General features: G+C 41.3%; 3 protein-coding genes across 7 annotated transcripts in view; all 3 read right to left on the bottom strand.

The window, feature by feature from the left end:
* Nucleotides 1–2,107: 2,107 nt before the first annotated feature.
* tmsb4x (thymosin beta 4 X-linked) lies at nucleotides 2,108–3,166 on the bottom strand. The gene is made up of 3 exons (XM_089002921.1): nucleotides 3,037–3,166; nucleotides 2,509–2,619; nucleotides 2,108–2,442 (listed from the first exon to the last, which is right to left on the bottom strand). Exons 1-3 carry the CDS (start codon nucleotides 3,104–3,106, stop codon nucleotides 2,417–2,419), a joined length of 207 nt encoding a protein of 68 aa, XP_088859047.1. The 5' UTR covers nucleotides 3,107–3,166; the 3' UTR covers nucleotides 2,108–2,416.
* Nucleotides 3,167–4,002: 836 nt separating this feature from the next.
* On the bottom strand, nucleotides 4,003–8,415 carry tlr8a (toll-like receptor 8a). 2 transcript variants are annotated; one of them, XM_089002896.1, is made up of 2 exons: nucleotides 8,245–8,415; nucleotides 4,003–7,234 (listed from the first exon to the last, which is right to left on the bottom strand). In XM_089002896.1, exons 1-2 carry the CDS (start codon nucleotides 8,245–8,247, stop codon nucleotides 4,175–4,177), a joined length of 3,063 nt encoding a protein of 1,020 aa, XP_088859022.1. In that variant the 5' UTR covers nucleotides 8,248–8,415; the 3' UTR covers nucleotides 4,003–4,174. The 2 variants fall into 2 exon arrangements, with proteins under 2 accessions (XP_088859022.1, XP_088859023.1); XM_089002897.1 differs by lacking the exon at nucleotides 8,245–8,415 and having other exon boundaries at nucleotides 4,003–5,800; nucleotides 7,069–7,155.
* A 2,307-nt stretch (nucleotides 8,416–10,722) lies between these two features.
* frmpd4 (FERM and PDZ domain containing 4) overlaps nucleotides 10,723–20,513 on the bottom strand; it is a 37,735-nt gene continuing 27,944 nt past the window's right edge. For all 4 annotated transcript variants that reach the window (XM_089002889.1, XM_089002890.1, XM_089002891.1 and 1 more), the window contains 12 exons: nucleotides 20,038–20,142; nucleotides 18,837–18,944; nucleotides 18,497–18,628; nucleotides 17,352–17,471; nucleotides 17,084–17,220; nucleotides 16,577–16,703; nucleotides 16,273–16,362; nucleotides 15,966–16,148; nucleotides 15,724–15,856; nucleotides 14,694–15,647; nucleotides 12,915–14,081; nucleotides 10,723–12,294 (listed from right to left, as the gene is read on the bottom strand). In XM_089002889.1, the coding sequence (XP_088859015.1) occupies nucleotides 11,141–12,294; nucleotides 12,915–14,081; nucleotides 14,694–15,647; nucleotides 15,724–15,856; nucleotides 15,966–16,148; nucleotides 16,273–16,362; nucleotides 16,577–16,703; nucleotides 17,084–17,220; nucleotides 17,352–17,471; nucleotides 18,497–18,628; nucleotides 18,837–18,944; nucleotides 20,038–20,142 (4,410 nt within the window). In that variant the 3' untranslated portion in view covers nucleotides 10,723–11,140. The remainder of the gene's footprint in view (nucleotides 12,295–12,914; nucleotides 14,082–14,693; nucleotides 15,648–15,723; nucleotides 15,857–15,965; nucleotides 16,149–16,272; nucleotides 16,363–16,576; nucleotides 16,704–17,083; nucleotides 17,221–17,351; nucleotides 17,472–18,496; nucleotides 18,629–18,836; nucleotides 18,945–20,037; nucleotides 20,143–20,513) is intronic.

Below are 20,513 nucleotides of genomic sequence, written 5' to 3'. Positions count from 1 at the left end.
TCCCACCACCACCATGATAATGAAGACAAAGAGGAATTGTTCTTTTCTTGGTGCTGCGCTGAAGACCGACAGAAAGCCTTCGTTGGGGATTATAATCACACTTTTGCAATACGCTGCAGTTGTGATACCTTTTTCTTTTTCTACATTTTTGTAGTAGTGTTGCTGCAGAATTCTTAATGTCTCAAACTACTTGCTCAAGAATTCCTCTGGATGTGTCTAATTCCATAAAGTCTTTGTTTTCCAATATGTATTTTGATACAGATAGTCCAATGTGAAATTCCTCCTTATGAAGAAACCACATCTTGTTGTCTTCATTGTGCTGTTTTGGGGGAGTCATTTCCTCAGTGTGTGTTTGTCTAACTTCCTGTTCCTGTTCCCGTTTCTGGCAGTGAGCCCCAAACTCACCATTCAAACAGAACAGTTTTGTTGATCGACGCTATGTTGTTGCATCTGCTCAGTCGTTTATATTTTATGCCAGCTGTGAAGTTCAAAATGCGATCTTTGCTGTCGGTGCTATTTAGAAGATTATATCAGATGGGGCTGTTGTCTTGCCTCAGGGGCTGGTTGCACATCCCCCAACAACATGACTTAACTCGAATAACATTCTTTCGCTGTACCGGCCCCTTCCCCCAAACCTGCCAAACAGTGAAAGTTTCTTGCGTCCGCAGACCTGAAAACCACATGCACTATTATTCCGATTAGGGTTGAATATTTCCTCTCCAATATACTGTACATTTTCCAGATTGTCAAAAAACTAGTGTATGTGACAGTGATATTGATTCTCTGGGATAAGAAAGAACAATTTCCATTTGATACCAACATGGAGCTTCAACGTCATTTACCCTCTCCAAGTGCTAGTCCAATCCTCTATAGTAGAATAATTGCTAGATATTGATTATTGCAAACATGATTTATTGTGATTCTAATGGATTTACACTGATCATACATTATTTGTGTATATACCTCATTCACAATAAAAAAAGTTTATTAGTATTGTTGGTGACGTATTATGAGTGACCATATTTTACATATAGCAGCCACACGCTGTTGTGTGTGGCTGCCGCTGCTCACCTGCAGAAAAACTGATCCTGTGACTGTAAAGTGACCTTGAGAGTTTTGAAAGCCGCTTATAAATGAAATGTATTATTATTAGTAGTATTATTATTGTAATAGGCAAATGTTATTTACTTTTACATGCAGCACATTTTAATTGAATACATTATATTTATTTTTGTAGTCATATATTTATAAGTGTGGCGTTAACTTTATAACTTAATGATATAGGAGCTGACAATATGTATTTATGGTTATTACAGATCCTATTTTTTAACTTTTTTTTAATGAATAATTACCCTGCTACAGTGTCAGCTTGGTGTCTGATACAAATTAGCTGAGTGGTGAGTTGATATTGTATATACACATCTGTCTAAGTGTCAATGTGTTGTCTTAATGTGTGGGTATGGTTAATTTCTTTTCACTGTTGTATGCCAATTTCAGAATGTTCTTATCTGCAGTTGGAAACTTAATGACAGTTCGATCCTAGAATATGTAGTCCATATATAGCACAATGCCCTGCGCAAACCTTTCTTTACTATGAATCTGAGGTTGACAGGTGCTGGCATTTTATTGTATTTTTTTTTATTAAAATGAGTGGTTCGCATTTACCACATTACATGACATTCTTGCAGCTGAAGTTCCCAGCTGTGCATACAAGGCAGCTATGGTGAGACCTTTACTAAAAATACACACAAAAAAACATTTTCCCTGACACCATTGCAATCCATTTTAGATTAAATGCCGTTCTTATTGGAATAAGGCTGAATGGGAACTTGTATCAACCCCACAGCAGAGCTCATTGAGAACACACAGCTGTTAACAGGCCTACTGGAAGTTGCATAATGATCTGATACATGCACATGATGCAGCAGTCATCACTCAGCCGCAAGCAAATTTCCCCACCCCAATACGCATTAGGTTAGTTGTAAATTGGCTTCAACGCATTTTCACAACATTGAATTAAATCCACCAATATATCTTCTTCCGAATCTCATGATTACTAATTCTGGTATGTTTAAACAAACATGTTGTTTAATAAAATCCACACAACTGACCTTTATACATTTTTAATTTCCATATTTAACAAACATGTATTCCAGATTTACAAAAAAAAAAATCTATATTTCTGTGGAAGCATTTCCAGGCATTGCAGTGGGCTTGCACAGGATGCATGGTGCTCTTCTTCCGATGCCAAGAGATGCCTCCACAAAAATACAAGACCGTTGACCCATGTGAACAAGCCTTTCTTCACTGTGCCAAAAGGTGATGACAGCAGACTGATGGGGTGGCGTTTGGCCACTCATTGCAGGTGGAGTTCAGCCGAAGGGCTTGTGGAATGTACAGCACATTGGATTAGCCATTACGCTGTCTTCTCCTGCTCGATGGCTGGAAGAGAAGCATTTTCTTAATATTGATGCAACACACAATACGTGAGGATAAAGATGTACCCACTCTCTTTTGTTGGCAACGTGTTTTTCTCTTGGGTCTCGGTCTTCTTCAGCTTGGACTTGTCAAAGGTTGTGACTTCGTCGACACTCGGTTTGTCACTCATGTTTGCGTGTACTAAAAATAAAGTAGTATCCGTTGCATTATTGAACACGCAGATAATGCAGGGCTAAACAAGGTGGCGATTAAAAAAACAAGGAAAACAAAAAGCATGCGACTGAAGAAAGAAGCCGAGTAGAAACGTGCAGATGCGGAAACAACGCCCTATGTGCGAGCTACATTAAAGCAAATGCCAGAAGCCCCCAAACTACACACAGTTCTAAAAAGACGCGCATGTCTCATTTTTTTTTTCACATGACGAACATCGACTTCTAAGGTTGAACAATAGATCAAAGTTGCCCCTATAACACGCATATAGAACAGAACCGAACAACATTCAAAATGAACAATGAAGTAAATAATTGCGAATATTGCCCGTTTGTAATTTTTCATATGTATTTATATAAATATCTGTATTTTTAGGTGTGGACTCACCAGCTGTGGCGTGATGCAACACGTCGAATCTAAGGGTGGGAGAAGTGGCGTTTACTTCCGTTTGTACCATTTATATACGATGAGTTATGCAAAATAACGATGACGTCATGACACGGCTCGCCTTAATAATGGCATATTGTTATTATATTATATTTTCATTATTGATTCAACACTCTCTGTAACCCAATACAAACAGTTTGATTCGTTTTTAAATGAGCAGCTGACACAATTAAATATATATATATTTTTTGCTTGGCCGCTATGGATTTCTCTCTTCCCCTTTCCGGAGTTTGATTCTAGTTTGCGCTGCAAGAAACAAAATATTTTTGCTCCACATCCAACGATTCTCAATTGAACGTCGTTGAATGCGCCCAAATGTTCTCGCAGTGGCAAACGGTACAACAGTGACGCTTCCTGGACGAATTGAGTAATGGCTGCGTTGTCTTTTCATTTGTGAGGAGTGTGGTCTTTCACCTGCTTCGTGTGTCAAGTGTCATGAGTTCTATCCATCCATCCATCCATCCATCCATCCATCCATCCATCCATCCATCCATCCGTCCGTCCGTCCGTCCATCCATCCATCCCCCATCCATCCATCCATCCATCCATCCATCCATCCATCCATCCATCCATCCATCCATCCATCCATCCATCCATCCATCCATCTGTTGGATTGGATTTGATTTGCCTTTATTAGTCTCGCAGTGGAGAATTTTACATTTCACAGCAGCAAAGTTATGAAATCCATCCATCCATCCATCCATCCATCCATCCATCCATCCATCCTGCCAAAATCACACACACCCAAAACTCCACCCATCCACCCACCTGCCCATCCACCCACCCATCCATCCATCCATCCATCCATCCATCCATCCATCCATCCATCCATCCATCCATCCATCCATCCATCCATCCATCCATCCATATAAGTAAAGAACACAGGCTTGACATACACATGTTCTCATTTATTGTGTAACCATAATTCTGGTTTTAGATGGTCATCGTAAAAACAAACAAACAAACAAAAGTAATTAACCAAACATTATCAAGGTACGTAAAAACAATGTCTTTACAAAGCTGCCTACAAGTTGTCAGCCATTACCTCACCGTCGTTGGAAACAAAATACTGACTGCATTACCTATTGCTAAAGTACATGGAGTAGGTCGTGTTGTACATGACTTGATTGTCCACCCTGATGACATTACGCAGGTTTTGCCAAAACCAAGGTTCAGCGGCGGCCGTTTTGGGCCACTCCACCACACTTTTACCACACAATCGCCGTCGGAGCCGCAGGAAGTAGGAGTGCTGCAGCACAGGCTCCAGCATCAACAGCACGATCACATCCACGTTTTCGTCCAGCAGCCGTTGGTGGGCCAGGTACATGGCCAGCCGGAAGACCCCGGTCTTGACATAGCCCTCTGTTAGGACAAACATGGTTTTGCGGCTGTGTCGGATACTTTGAAGGAGGTTATCCATCAGGGGCACTCCAGGAAGCCAGTCCCTCTGCTCCAGACACAGAGGAAGATGGTTTTCACCTTCTTCTTCCAACTTCACCCTTAGGGACTTCATCACCCACTCGGAGACTTGTGGATCTTTGGTGTCGTAAGTCACAAAAACACCATAAACATTGTCGGCCAATTTCAGAGTGCGGTACCCCATCAGTTTAGCTTTTACATAGTGAAGGATGTAGGAGGCATCCCAGTAAAATAAGTGAGCACTTGTCACCACAAATAAAAAAACAACAATGAAGGAACTCGATACCAAGAATAGCAGAAAAGCACGATCGGCATTGACACACTGGTAGATGTCAAAGTAAATGAGCGCACGACCCTTCTGCTTTTCTGGTGCTGCACATTGTACATCAGCAGTGAGTCGAGGGATGTGCACACCACTGTTTCCAATCCATAGAATGAAGTCCAACATGTCACAGGTGCACTGAAACGGGTTTTTCTCCAGGGACAAGGTTAGCATTGGTGAGTCAGGGCTGAGTTGGAAGGTTGATTGATTGATGAGGGTCAGTTTGTTGAAGCTCAAAGAAAGACTTGTGAGGCTTTTTGCGCCTTTCAGAAAGCCATCGCCCAAGTGGTAAATGTTATTGTGACTGAGGTCCAGGGAGATCAACGTGATTGGAGTGTTCCAGTTGATACCTGTTACGTCAGATATGGCATTGAAGCTCAGATCCAGACTTTGAAGTTGAAGGAAATGGGTTAGCTTGTCCCACTTGAAACTTGTTAGTAAATTGTGACTTATCCGTAACTTTGTCAGGTTTTGTGGTAAGGACTCATAAACGCTGGTGTGAAGTTTGGTGATGTGATTATCAGATATATCTAATAGGGTCAAATTTGTTAGATATTTGAAAAGTTCAATGTACGAGGGATCCCCTTCTTTCCATAGACGCCCCAAACGGTTGCTTTGAAACTGCAGTTCTGACAGCGATTGACTGTACAGTTTTTTTGTTGTCAATGTGAAAATAGAGTTATGACTCATATTCAACACTCTCAGGACAGGCAGGTTTTTTAGAAAATTTAGATTGTGCGTTATGCCGTAGGATTGAAAGTAGTGAGAATTGTAACTCATGTCCAGTACTTGTAAGTTCTTAAGCTCGCCGAAGGCGTGGTCGTAAGCCAGATCGAGCTTGTTAAAGGACAAGTCCAGATATGTCAGCGTCGGGATCGTGGAGAACTCTGTGCCGTTGAGCGCCGATGAGAATCCGTTCCCAGAGAGGTTGAGACACGTGATGTTGATGTAGCCTTCAAACTGCTGCGGGGAGATGAAGAACAGATTATTTGAGCTGAGACTCAGCACTCGCCCGGAATCATAGCACTCCTGTTTGATTTCGCCGTGTGTGATCTCAAAGACATGCTGGTGTTGATGGTGGCGTGCAATTGTGGAAAGCGAGTGATACCCCTCACTCCAATGCATCACATTTTTCACCTTAGTCGGATACAGACGGTTTTCTGCAAGGTATATCATCTTCAGGTTAGAGAATTTGCTAAATATGCTGGAATCAGATTGAATGATAAAGTTGGTCCCCAAGTCCAGTGCAGACAGGTTTTTAAGCTTGTACAGGGGTTTGAGTGTCTCTGCTCCAATTTCTTGGAATACTAGACCTGCTAAATGCAAAGTTCTGAGTGACCTTAAATGTGAAAAATAATGGGAAAGCTTTAATGTTTGGGGATAGATCTTCAGTAAAAAGTTGAAGGAGATGTCCAATTTTTCAAGTTTGGGAAGGTATTGCAGAAAAGTTGCTTCCTCTGTGATTACTGTTTGTAAGAAGTTAAATGAGATAAAAAGCTCTTTAAGGTGTGTTAGATTCTTGAACCAGGATGAGGCCATTTTGGTCAGTGAGTTCCCTGCCAGGCTCAAAATTTGGAGCTGTGTGAGATCATCGAAGGCATCCGCGTGAATGGCAAGAGATCCGTTTTGACAAGGCGAACAGGGGAAGGGAGCATTTTGACATATCGGACAGTTCCCTTGCAACTTGAGGAGTTTTAATTGATTCATGCCACGGAAGTCATCGCTTGATATGTACTGGATTTTATTGGATGCTAGGTGTAGCATCTGCAGTGATGAGGGCAGTCCTTTGGGGACTTTGGTTAGGTTGTTTAAGGACAGGTCCAAATTCCGCAGTTTTCTCATTGCCGCAAAACTGTCGTCTGCAATGTTAATATTTGTCCCACAGGGATTCCAGGAATAGCAATTATTGGATAGAAATAGTTTTGTCACGTTTGGCAGTCCAATAAAGCTGCTGTTATCCAGAGACAAAATACTGTTGCCCTTTAACTCAAGGTCAACCAAACTGAGAGGTAGTGTGAGCGGCACTGCGGACAGACAGTTGCCATTCAGTTGCAGCACACGCAGGTTGGTCAAGTTTTTGAAGGTATTGTCATCTATCTTCACCAACTTCTTCCTGTTTGCCTCGCTCAGGTTGATATGGGTGAGATTCATTAGACCAGAAAATGATGTATGTTTAATATGCTTGATTTGATTTTGTGCAAAGTTCAGCTCTGTTGCATTACTTGTTATACCATATGGTATTTTTTGGAGCCTACGTGCTTTGCAGTCAAATATGATTCCTGAGGTCTTCTTAACTATGACGTCACAAGGGAACTGGGGTAACATCCATTCAGGTTTGTTCGCAGCAGTCAAAAAATAAGCACAGAGAACCAGCAAGTGCATCCAACATCTGGCAGTCTGTAGATGGATAAGAAAAGTAAGTCAAAAAAATGCTTTTATTTCCTGACCTTACATTTCACTAGGTGAATACCTGTTTGAATAGTACCAAATATGTCCAGCAGATGACGGGGGGAGAGTTTGCTCTTTTGTTTTGTCTTTATTTACCCCCTCAATGTTAATTCATGGGTGCTCATCACATGAAAAAGGAAAAAAAAGAAAAGCTCCAATTGCTGCATTAAAAATGTTTTCAGTACTGTACTTTTCCTTGAATCTGAGTTTGAAGTACTCACTTACATTATCGTAAAATTAAAAATACAAACTACTGGACCTTCAGTCATACAAGTTCCACTGAGCAATGTTTTCATCCTCCTTAACATATGACAAACATGAAAAACTAGTCTGTGTTTTCTCTTCCTTACCCAACTCCCTAAATCTAGATGTATATATGACAACGTTTTGAGTTTGAGTAAGTTATGGATCTCAAATGTTTTTTGGTCGCATGCCTCACTCATAGTTAGTTTTTCTCAGAGGGCCAATTTGAATATACAGTACAGTACTATACACATTTGATCATGCATTAATCAAATATCTCCAACACTGAAATGGATTGGAGCTCGGAGGTCAAAATGCCCGCAACATCTGTTAAAATTTTTGACCGGATTTTCAGTAGAAATTAAATGAATGCACCAAATTAACAATAGACAAAAATTGGTTTTACTTGATTTCCCGTGGGACATAAAAAAATGTGATGACTCGGATTTGGCCTCCAGGCCTTGAGGTTGACCACTATGGTATAAATGATCTCAGGGATGATCGTGACTGAATAACTATTGCATCTCCAGACTCATATTCCTAAATTCTCAGGACATGATCAGTCGCATCTAACCCTTAGGCCAACGTTTATTTCACAAAGGTTGAAGATTGATAGATAGTCAATGACGTTCACAAACATTTCTGTCTACATATTACTTTGAGGAGATATTTACAACTAGAAAATGTATAGAGCAATTTGGATCTGTGATACTCACCATTGCGGATGCTTCACTGATTCCTTTGGATTCCCCAATTCTTTGTCTGACTAAAAATGCTGATGTAACGTGTAAAAAAATAAAATAAAAACAACAAAAAAGTAGATATAATATTTTTCTATAACCTCCTCTCTTAATCAAACATAGATGCTAGCCCTCACACCGGTTCTTACACTGAGTTCTGCGACAAAGACAAAAGAAGAAGTGCATTCGTGTATCACTTCCCTGTTTATTAAATGTTGAACAAATGAGAAGTGGTTAATGGCTACAAAGAAACTTTCATGTGACAACTGTTATTGGAATTATGATGATAAAATGTTCACAGTGCACAAAATATCATTTACGGACATTTAACAAACACTTTGGCTGAAACACTGTAGTTTGACTCACAAGTATGCCTGAGCATGAAGGTCTGTTGTCGAGCTCAGAGCGGAGCCTTTCGAAAAGAGACTTTTCGAGATAATCATTAAAGGCTTGCACAGTGGACTATCCAAAGTATAATTTAATTCCGTGAAGATGATTGACTTTTAAGTGTCTAATAATCAATTGGCTGTAAAGTGAATTAAGAGGTTGCGACAGTGGACAGACAGCTTATGATGTTATCAGGTTACAGGGTGCGGGAAAAGGTTCAATTGTGACATGTTCAAACTGTCACTGGAAATGTAGCATTTTGTCATTTTGAAATGTATTATTGTGAATTTAAAGACTACAATAAAAGAAAAAAATGAAAAGGTTGATCTTATCATCCTTTAGCATAGGTGTGTCAGTCAAACTATTTTTTTTTTTACCACAGGCCACATTGGTGGTATGGTTTCCTCTCGAGGGCAGTGATGAATTTTGGAAAAATCATTAGAATATTTCATCTCCTCCACATATTACATCCAGAACACACAACATATTAATGAATAACTAGTTCTAAAATCTGAAATCAAACATAATGAGTATTATTGTGGTTTACATGGACCATTTGAAATTTTAGTTCGGACTTTAGCAACCATCATGGCGCTTGACATGCTTGATTTGCTTTCAGGGGCCGAATAAAATGATGTGGCGGGCCAGATTTGGCCACCGGGCCTTGACTTTGACACCTGTGCTTTAACAGATACCTAATGACAAATATAGCAGGAGGTGTTAGTTGATCAAAACTGTTCCTTCCGGTCTATTTTACAGTGCCTCCTTAAAGAGGATGTTGTATTGCTTGTGTCTTTCACTGGCCAAAACGCTTCTAACGCTCAACCAATATGGCTGTACTTGAGGGTTTGTTGGCCACTCGAGAATGGAGCGTTTAAAAACCTTTTCTGTAGTCTGAGATTCATCTCTTTTTTATCCATTAATCGTTGCTGGGCCATATAGAAAGACATCTTGAAGTTCCTGGTTTTGATGTATTTATTGGTGAGAATTAATATGTTCCTTTTGCTCTTTTGGATGCTCGGTGAGAGGTTGTCAAGCAGAGGGTAGCCGGAAATCCAGTCTCTATCCTCTAGACACAAAGTTAACTGTCGATATCCTCGCTCCTCCAGATGGAGACACATTTCCTTTGTAACCCACTCAAACACGGCAGCGTCTTCTTTGTCATACAACACATAGGCATCAAAGCGAGCACTCTGGGACCGTAAGTGGCCATAGCCAAAGCCTCTTCTCCGAATCTGAAGCCATTGTTTTGATTCGCGAGCATGGCAAGACGCATTGGCGTGACGTCACGAACAAGGGGGCGGGACCATCTCCGAGGTCATTTTGAAGTACGTAGTTTTGGGACATGTTAAGTCATTTTTATTGGTGTTTTTCATTTGACTAAAACTATCAGTCTGTGTGTTTTGGGTATTTTAGATGCTATAAAACGTTTTTCTGATGTCAGTTAGGAAACAAAAAAATGGTGTTGGTTGTCCTTTAAGCAATAACTGCCTTTGTCTGGTTTGAAGACGTTTTGGGGTTCTGGAATGGAAAAAAATATATATATATTTCCAACTACTTCCCTTCCTTATGCAGACGAGATCAGATACGAAACTATATGGAAGACTTGTACATAAAAACGTATTGCCGTGAAAATGGAGCAGTTTCGAATTTTTTTAAACTTTAATTGCATGATGGTAAAATATTTCATTCCCCCGCACCTCCTAGGTACACTCCCCATTCCCTCACCCAGACTCGTTAACATTGTGCTTGTGCGTTCCGACACTTAACTTTGAACACATGCCGAAGTAGCTCACCATCATCACTAATTCAAAAGGCATCACCAGCACTCAAAGCAGAGTGAACGGTAAAAATCATGAATTATTTTACATATTATGTAATTAATTACACATGCACCTGTGTGTTTGAGAAATGAGAATTGGTCAAAAAACTCTCTCAGTTTGTGCGATTCTGATTCGACGCCTAAGAGACAGGAATACATGAGACGTGCACGTGCAAATGGGGTTTTCCCTGGAAGAATTTGATCAATCACAAAAGTGAACAGTCGACTTTGTTTGAGGTATTTTAAAGTTTTAATAATGTTGACCAAAAACATGACAGTAAAGTGTACACAGTGTGATTGTAATCACCCAGCAAATGAAAAAAAGTGCATGATTTAAATGCATTTGTTTCCTGTGCAATGATTTGTCTACAGCTGTACATAGTATTTCTCCACCATATTTTTACAAAACAACATACTATGAGAAGTCTTGAATAACAACCAATATATAATTGAAACATTTCTGATAATATACTATTAAATACTTCGGTGGAGGTATGCATTATTTTAAAAGGCTTAAATCTTTTTTAAAATTTTTGTGGTTTAAATATTTCTACATTAATAAAATATACTTTATACAAGGCTTTTTTATGTCACAGCAGTTCACATTGGTAGTTACACCCATGCCTCTTATTTTATGGCTTTAAGATTAATAATTGGGATGTGTTATTTGATGCACAGTGTTTTCATTGAGTGGATTAGTGTTTCTATGGTGGCAGACATGTTGGCAGAATGATGCATCAGTGCCTTCACACTAGCGTCTTTGGGGGAGCTGACCAAAGAGGCCTCGGCAGCTTTCAGCAGACACACGTAGTTGATAAGCACCTCATCCACCTTGGTTACGAACTGGCGCCGCTCTGTGTCGCTGCGCAGGCCTTCCTCGAGGGACATGCAGGCCTGCGTGAGGCAGCAGAGTGTGTGGAAGCTGTGCGTCAGCGTGAGGAGCAATTCCTCCGGGCTGCCGTACTCTGTGGCCATTTGACCGCAGGCGCCACTTAGCGCTTTAGCCTGCGTGATGAGCAGCTCAGAAAATGTCTGTGTATCAGCGTCGCCGGCTTCCATGTTTTTCCCTTGAGACTCGTGGCCGGAACGCAGCAGGTTAATGATCTCTATGGCGTCCGTGCGTGCGAGTGCGAACCCCGTACGAAGGCTGTATGTTTTTCCCTTCATTGAATTTACATGAGCTAACCTTTCCTCCAGGCTCATTTTGGTCATGTTACTAAGCTGCACTTTACTTCCTGCTCTCTTATCCCCCGTCGGGACGACAGAGAGCATGAGCTGGGAGGGCTCATGCTCAGGATCAGTATCCTTCTGTCTCCAGATAAAGCAGCAACTCACAGGCCTATGATATCTCATTGTAGCCGCATCCAGCCGTACTGCTTGTGGCAACTGTCCACAATCTGAATTTACAGTGACCGAACCACGTGACAAGTTTTTGGTGACAGATTTGACGTATATTATGCGCTGAGCTTTTGAGCAATGTTGTGACTCTAATTTCTGACCAGCGCTCTTCCCTATGAAGGTAGCTTTGGTCCTCTCTAGCAAAGCCTCAAAGCTCCTGGAGCCCGGCATTATGGTGCTCCAGCTTCTCCTACGCATCGGAACCCTGTATGGCTTCCTGAGGCTACCTTTGAGAAGGTCGCATGAGGATCCGCTAAAAGGGGTAGTAGGCAGGGCATGTGGGTTGGGCTCAGGTCTGGCCCATTTTAGCCCACTGAGCTCTGTGCAGCTTACAAATAACGATGGTGATATGATTGTGGTGGTGTTATTGGTCTCGTGACAGAGCGTCTCTTCTCCAAGCTTCCTCTGCTGTGCGCAGGCTACACTAGGGGGAGGAGGAAAACAGAAAACCGTTAAGCACTCACCTGACAACAAATCAATGAGAAGGTTTCTTCAGTCGTCATCTGTACAAAAGTGAAGGTTTCGGACGTTTCGCCTCCTATCCAAGAGGCTTCGTCAGCGAACTAAAGTCTGACTGGTCGTATCAGCCCCATTTATATATCCCTAATGTCCAGACATGGTGGCGCCGGACACAGCTATGATAGGTCCCTACTCTCAGGAGAGAACCTGAGATACGACCAGTCAGACTTTAGTTCGCTGACGAAGCCTCTTGGATAGGAGGCGAAACGTCCGAAACCTTCACTTTTGTACAGATGACGGCTGAAGAAACCTTCTCATCGATGGACCACTCCTGTATGACTGAGAGCTTACACAGACGTATTGCTGACAACAAATGACCATTTTCATTTTCAATATTTATTTTCCTAAACATGCGACTCGAACAAGAATCACTTTATATATATATATATATATATATATATATATATATATATATATATATATATATATATATATATATATATATATATATATATATATAAAGTGAGTCAAATGGAATTGGAATCAATTGGGTGAGTGGCATGGTGTTACTTAGTTTTACCTGTCGTTTCTCTTAGCTTTGATAATCTGTGACCACTGTCCCGGCTGTTTCCAAACCCAGAGTCTGCGCTGGTCGATGCCTGGGTCTTCCTTAATTGTGGAGCTTCCTTATTTTGCCCCGGAGGAGTGTAGGCCTTTTCCTCGGGACCAGCGACATAACTACACCCCTTGAGCGAGGACTCGGATAATACATGGGTGTTGTCCGCGACGCAAAGGGGAGAGTCCATTGGAGTGACACAGCTGCTGCTACCTGTGCTACATCCGGCATCTATAGATGAACATTGTGAACTTTGGAGAGAATGAGGACCCTCACTCTGGAGAGAAGACATGCGCTTGCTCAAGTGATACTCGTATAGCCGCGTGACATCTTGCTCCGATGACGTCTTCTTAATTTTCTGCTCACCAACATGTGAAGAATCAACGCCCTCCTGTCCTTTGGAAGGTGAGCGGAGTTGGGCATTGAATGGTTGGCTTCTTTGGTCCAAATCCTGTTTCCTTCCCTTCACTGTCAACCTGTCTGTGTGGGCCAGTAACTCATTAACATATTCTGGAGCGAGCGCCTCATCCATTTTGTTTCCTGACGCTCTGTGCAGCCACTTTTGATGGCGGTCTTTGAGGGAAGTTCTCCCCAGATCAAGTTGATTGACATAATAGGAATCCCGCACCGTGAATGTATTATACTTCCCAACTAGATGCGGCGGCTCTTCTTTCGCTTGCACTTGGCAGGTCATGTACGATTTTTCTGTGGGGTCACAGGTGTCTCGTTGTTGAGTTTGGTTCTCTAAATCCCCTTGTTTGCCTCCATGCCTGCTCCGAAGTGAGTCAATATGTATCTTTGTGAAGTACTCACTGACTGATTTTATTTCCATCGTCTCCGGCTCCATCTCACCGCCATCAGAGTGGAAAAGTTGGGTGGAGGCAGTGGCCGTGGATTTCGGGTCGTCACTATGAAGATCCTGCACAGTACCAGCTACATCTTCACCAAGTTGCTCGGACTTTTCATCATTTGTGGCGTGATAACTTTCTGTCACAGATCCATGCATCCTCAAGTGCTGCTCTGAATGTCTCTGGGCGGTGGCCAGTTCTGAACTTTCTGTCATCTCTGATGAGTTTGTCTCATTGCCAGAATCTGATGACTCTGGACTAAACGCACGTGGCATTTCTACACCTGTATGCCACAGAAAGACAAGAACACCATTAGAACACACATTGCAGGCATCTCAGAAATGATCACAGAATGAGTGAAATGGAACAATGGTAGATCGGACTGAATGCACGATAAATTGTTCATGGATAACACAAAAAAAATACCTTTCAGCATGACATCACAACAATTATTTTTACTTGTTAAACAAGTGGTATCATCTCAAGTGAAATTAAATAAAAAAATTAAACGAAGACATAAGCAGGCCACAAAGGCTTTTAAAATGTTTTGGTTTTGTTTCAGGGCCTTCTTTGAGATAATGCTGAGAATTTACTTTTAATTATGCAAAATGTGACAACCTTAATCAAGATGGCTTGCTGAAAAGGTTGACAGTTGTTTACTTTGGTTTGCTAGAACAAACATCAAATGTTTAGATGTAAAATCTTATGCAAACAACATATCTTCACATGCAAGCATTTTGGTCATGAAAATGAATGAATTACAAATCACTCACAAAAGGAAATATAGAACAAAATGGGCTTTATTGGAAATAAAAATAACAACAACAAATGAAAAATGAATGGCTGGAGTATTTGCGATGTTAATGAATGAATGTCACAATGGTAAAAGGGGAACCTGTGCTGTTCTCAGACTGTGCCGGTTCCTCCGATGCAGCCAGAGCCTCGAGTGCCTGCAAGGTGGACACGACAGCTTCATCAAGGGGCTCCCCTTGATTCTGAACTCTGTGGGCGGGCACTGAGTCTATGAGGGACACTGGAATATCATTGCAGCCCCCGTGGGCTTGACTCCTAGCATCCTGCTGCTCCTCCTCATCTGAGCTGTCCCTGAAGCCAGGAGGAGGCGCAGCAATGGCCAGGTTGAGAGAGTGCAGCAGCACATCATTTTCCTCCTCATTGTTACCCTCCGGTGGGGGAGGGAGGGAGGTCAAGTCAATGATGTCATCGCTGGACCCCGAGAGGGAAAGTAATGTGGGCTTGTCAGAGTCACTCATCACCATGTCCTCTTCGCAGCTGATGTCATCATCGTCTTCCGCGTCATCTGTCGTCTCTGCATAGCAGATATCATGCAGCAGCGGCTCCTCAAACATTTTGGTGGAATACTGATAGGCATCACCTTCTTCTAGGGTGTCCATCATCTTGTAGTCTTCTTCAAGACGCCTGTACATTGGGCTGTGATTGTCTATAATCTCTGAACTGTCATCCATCAGTCTTTGGTAGCCCAGATTTTGGGGGTTTACGGTATCTAAGGGAGGATCTCCAAAAATAAAAGACACCTTTGCACTCCTGCAGGATTCTTGGCCTATGTTTCTTGGGATATTAAGGTAGGTTTGGGTGGCCGGTACCCTGCAGAACTCTGCCCTTTCCAGCATATATACTGAACGCTGAGCTTGGTGGATCTCAGTCATGTAGGTGGGTTGGCTTTCACATCTACCGCGGTCGAGGTATTCACACTCTTGGTCTGAGAAATCCTGGCTGCACCTCTGGTTGAGTCTGTCTTCGTATCCTTTTTGGGGTGTGCTATAGGTGTACTCGATGGCCTGATAGTTCTGCTTGATTCTTGCTGCATGGCCTAAAAAGAGGAGCCAAAATGAAAGAAAATCTATGGAATGGACCAAGATTTTATCTTCTTGACACTGTGAACATACTTATGTCCATACTGTCTGTGGTTTTAGTCACATTGAAGATGGAACGTCGAGAATCCACCAGTAATCTGTAGTAACCGGCAGTCAGGCAGGCCAAATTCATTGCATCCACAGACTCCATTAAGAGAGTGATGGGCTGTGAAAGAGGCAGGAAAGTAAATTAACCAACACAGGTCGTTTTGAATAATTTATCATGACATGTAAACTGATTTGTACTGGGGACGGAACATAGAAACAATTCCAACCTTAACATCCAAAACATGTAGCTCCACCCGAACTTTGTTTTCATCTTCCGCATACATCTCAATACGATTGACGTGGCTGAAATCAGCCAGAAGTGCCACTAGGTTGGTTTTGGTGTTAATCACATGGCTGATTCCATATTTGGGCCCCACCAGCAAGGTCACCTCTGTGTGCTTCTCGCCTTGCTGTGAAAACAATCAGCACAAATATCACTTCCTCAGGTACCGTACTATGAAGAGTTAGTTTCATCTTATCACGCATTATGCCTCGCCTTAAGAGTAGTCCGATATGAAGGGTGGTTTCACTTACTATAAGTGTAGACTTAAACACCCGACCTCCATAGAGCCTCAAGTCACTGAGATACTTCAGATAATGGACCTTGGCCTGTAAGGCAGTCAGCTAAAATGTGCGACACAAGAGAGTCAGAAATGATTCATGGGAAACTTTCTCAGCATTTTTTTTGTGTAACTTAGTGAGTGTAAAATGTTTTGTTTCACAATCATAATCAGAGGTGTTATGAAACTCTACAGGTTGAGGAAAATATATTTTTATTCTTTATATCCATGCAGAGGGTGAGGGTGAAAACAACACTATGACTGAGTCTTGCCTTTACCTTTTTACCAGGTGGAACCAGATTCTGGTTGGTTTTGAGGATGTGAGTGAGCGCTTTTTTGATGTTTTTCTCTTTCATACTGGACAACACTGCAGGTGGCAGGAACAATGCTAACCCCCACTCTTTCCTGCGGATACAGTATATGATTCATAAACATGACAGAGGGTCAATAAATTTTTGAGGGAGAACAGTTAGGTCCTCTTTTTTTGGCATGTCACTATCTGGGTTATTCACTCATCAGCAGTTGCTTGGTTACTTTTCCACTGCACCCTACTGACTTGGCGCAGGTAGAAATGGTACCATCTAGTATCAAATAAAAAACTAGCAACACCAAATATACAGCTTGAAGATCCCATACTGTATAAAATGGCAGTATCCCAACACAACATTGTTACAGTGTTACTCATAATATATAGATTGTAAATCATGAAACATCTCAAAATTCTGTTGACTCCCACTTAAGAGTTTGGCCCCATATCTACACAATGTGCAATCATTTCTACTTACTCAATATACTTGAGGGATACTTTCTGGGACTGCTTGGTATTGATTGTTAGAATATACATTTGCAGGGCGGCCAGGCGAAGGGCAGTGTCATATTTCAGCTCTGACCCAAATCGCTCCAGTACCACATCATTACAACTCTTTAGATGAAACGGAGAGAGAGGACAAAGGTCACTGAATGACTGATTAAATACACAACTCACAACTACCACAACAAAAACGACTTGGCGATACATCCTCATATCGTTAATATTGATCTATTGTTTCTCACCTGAACGTAGAGGTACTCAAATGCTATTGCATCTCTTCTCAGTAGCTCTAATGGGTCCTTTGGGACAAATGTGATGCGAAAAAAACACTTCATCTTGTGTGACCCTGGCCTCTTTGTCACCTAGAGCATTAGTCCAAGAGAAACACTGTTACGTGACATTCAAATTTCACACATTCTTATTTATTTTATATATGCATGATCTAGGTCTGATAGACTTTCGACACAACATGATAAATTGGTATTACAAGAATTGATTTCAAATAGCCATTTGCTTTCTCGCGAATTTCACTTGAGATCCCGATGCGGACATCCTGAAGTAGGTGAACTAATTTGCGCAAAATGCAAGAACAGTTCACTGTCCAAATGGAAATCCAGTTCAATTATCTGGTGGAAACATATGTCTAGCATGTTGTATTTTGGAGTTTTTAAACCCGTCATGCCGATTGTTATTGTGCAAACACCATGCACTTATTCAACTGTCGTCATTGTTCAAACTGTATTGTGTTTTGCTTCTTTAATGTCGTTTTTTGTCACTTTTTTGGAACAGCCAAATAATATTGGATTGGAACAGCCCTATAAATATCCAAAGCTACTGTGTTCAACCTCCAAGATACCTGATCCCCTGTCCAAGCAATAAAAAAGTAATAAATACAGCTGTTTCCCATATTTTTTCAAAATGCACATTTTCTACAAAGAACATCAGAATCAGAATCAGAATCATCTTTATTGCCAAGTATGTAGAACACACAAGGAATTTGTTTCCGGTCGAACACGCTGCACTAGTATCGTCGTCAAAAAAACTGCTAAGTGGCACTATACAGTTCCATTTTGGCTACTACAAAAGATGGCACTATACAGTTCCATTTTGGCTACTACAAAATGGAACTGTATAGTGCCACTTAGCAGGTTTTTTTGACGACGATACTAGTGCAGCGTGTTCTACCGGAAACAAATTCCTTGTGTGTTCTACATACTTGGCAATAAAGATGATTCTGATTCTGATTCTGTTGAAAACATATAACAAAAGTCACTCACGATAAATACTTTTCATCTGAGGGTTTTTTTCATTTTTTTATCTGAATAAATTAATGGAATCGATGAACGACAAAAAAATATATAGGTCACATCCGTTTGTGCTCCCTCACCTGAGTTAGCATTTCTTGCTCATGCAGTAGCATGAGCTTGCTGGCTGATCCTTCAGCTCTATGCTCCAGAATCAGCGAGAAGTGTTCAATGCTTTTAATGGACAGCTTCTCTTGCAGTGTCAAAATGACATCCTGTTCAAACAGAATTGCAAAATATCATTACATCTTACACAGTAATGGAGGAAAATGCGGTCTACTGCTGGGAAAAAAAAAATCTTTAAACTGTTCGGCAAAAATTCACAGGGAATCCGACTGCTACACAAATACATTGAACAGTATTTAGGGAAAATACTTAGTCAGTTCGGATCATACTACAATATTAGGAAGAGTTCTCAGCTACCTTTATAGATGTGTTGCTGTCAAATTTAAATGATTTTGTCTGACCATTCTCCAGGTAGACCTTGAGAACATTTGGCATGAATAGAAGTGAGTTGTCCTTCACAGTTTCCTGAGAGAGGAATGAAAAAAAGACTTAGAAGAGAAAAACATGGAAGGAAAGAGAAACTGTTTCAAAATCACATCTGCCTTAGTTTTTATTTGTTTGATTGGTATGAATATATGCCAGAAGACGCTTATTCTTGAGTTAATTATGAAGATGAGAAACAGCTAGCTCATTTTTCGTTGGGCCAAACTACACTTATCCTCATAACCCCTGACCAAGATGGCCTCCAACCAACCGGGCACACATATTTGAAATCGCTGTCAGGTAATTACAGTAAAGTCTCGTTATATCGATATTCAAGGGAGTCCGAAAAAATATCGATATAACCGGGACTATCGATATATCCGACCCTGTTTGCATGTATTTTTCTCCGTGCGTGCATAGAAATAGTATCGATATAACCGGGACTATCGATATATCCGATATCGATATAACGAGACTTTACTGTAGTTGCTGCAAGTCATCACTTTAGATTTCTTCTCATTTAAAACCAAAGTGTGGACAGTAAAATTATTTCCACAAGTCTCCCGATCTATCATTGCATTATATAATTCATGATTTGAGGGCTGATGCATGCGTTTGAGTTTCACTTGCATGCATGCATCAAATAAAACTTGAGTTCAGGAAAAGGTGATCTTTATTCTCTGGTAATTCAACTTTTGAGTGCTCTTCGGATTCCTTGCTTGTCCCAAGGGGTCCGTTTTAAGGTTGGCTGACCATAAAGGTTTTCTCATCTCATCTCACCTCACCTCACCTCACCTCATCTCATCTCATCTCATCTCATCTCATCTTCTATCTGTAGGTTCCTTGAATCACTTTCTGACTCAGCACTACAGATTCCCAGTTCCTTCTAGCTTTCTGAAGCCCAAGGGTCGGTGAATGATAAACTAGAGCAATATTTTCCAAACCCGGTCCCTCACCAAACACACTTGTTCTCTTTGAGACACATTTTACAAACCGGTGAAGTGCTTTGTGTGAGGTCATGCTTCCATCAGTCCATCACCACTACATCCTTGCTATTCAGGAGTGATTAACAGAAATATTAGCTTATCTGCTCTGTGTCAGGTTCAAAAACACAAAAACGTCACATGCGACTCACAGGAACTTGGCCGTTGATGATGACTTCTTCTGCAAAGCGGACTTTAACAGGATTTGTCTTTAACTTGGCCTTTTTGGCTGCACTGATGAACGCCGACTTGGGTGACTTTGGGAAGGAAAGAAGAAAATATGCTTTTTTTAAAGGGCATTCTGGTGCTTTGCAAATGAGTGGAATACACGTTTCCCCCATCTTTACCCACATTCAAAATCTGTCCTCCTCTGAAACATAATAACCCCACTCACCATCAAGTGTGTCATTGAGGCTGCAAAGAAACGTCTGGTAAATGGAAGTAATTACAGACTGCAAGAGAAGAGCTGCTCGGTCCTCTTGAGTATTATGAAACTCGACAGGAATCCTTTCTTTTTTGCCATTGAAATCTTTCTCCAAATTGAATTGCTCATTGAACCCATGGTTTGCTCCGATAGGGCTGTATTGATTAATCCCCGATTATTGGAGAGAATTAAAATATTCCCATC

This window comes from Hippocampus bargibanti, linkage group LG08, assembly GCF_051943395.1.
Source record: "Hippocampus bargibanti isolate YZ-2025 linkage group LG08, ASM5194339v1, whole genome shotgun sequence".
In the NCBI taxonomy this organism is placed as follows: domain Eukaryota; kingdom Metazoa; phylum Chordata; class Actinopteri; order Syngnathiformes; family Syngnathidae; genus Hippocampus; species Hippocampus bargibanti.
Note: the sequence above shows the minus strand (reverse complement) of the source record. Positions and strands in the feature narration are given on the sequence as shown.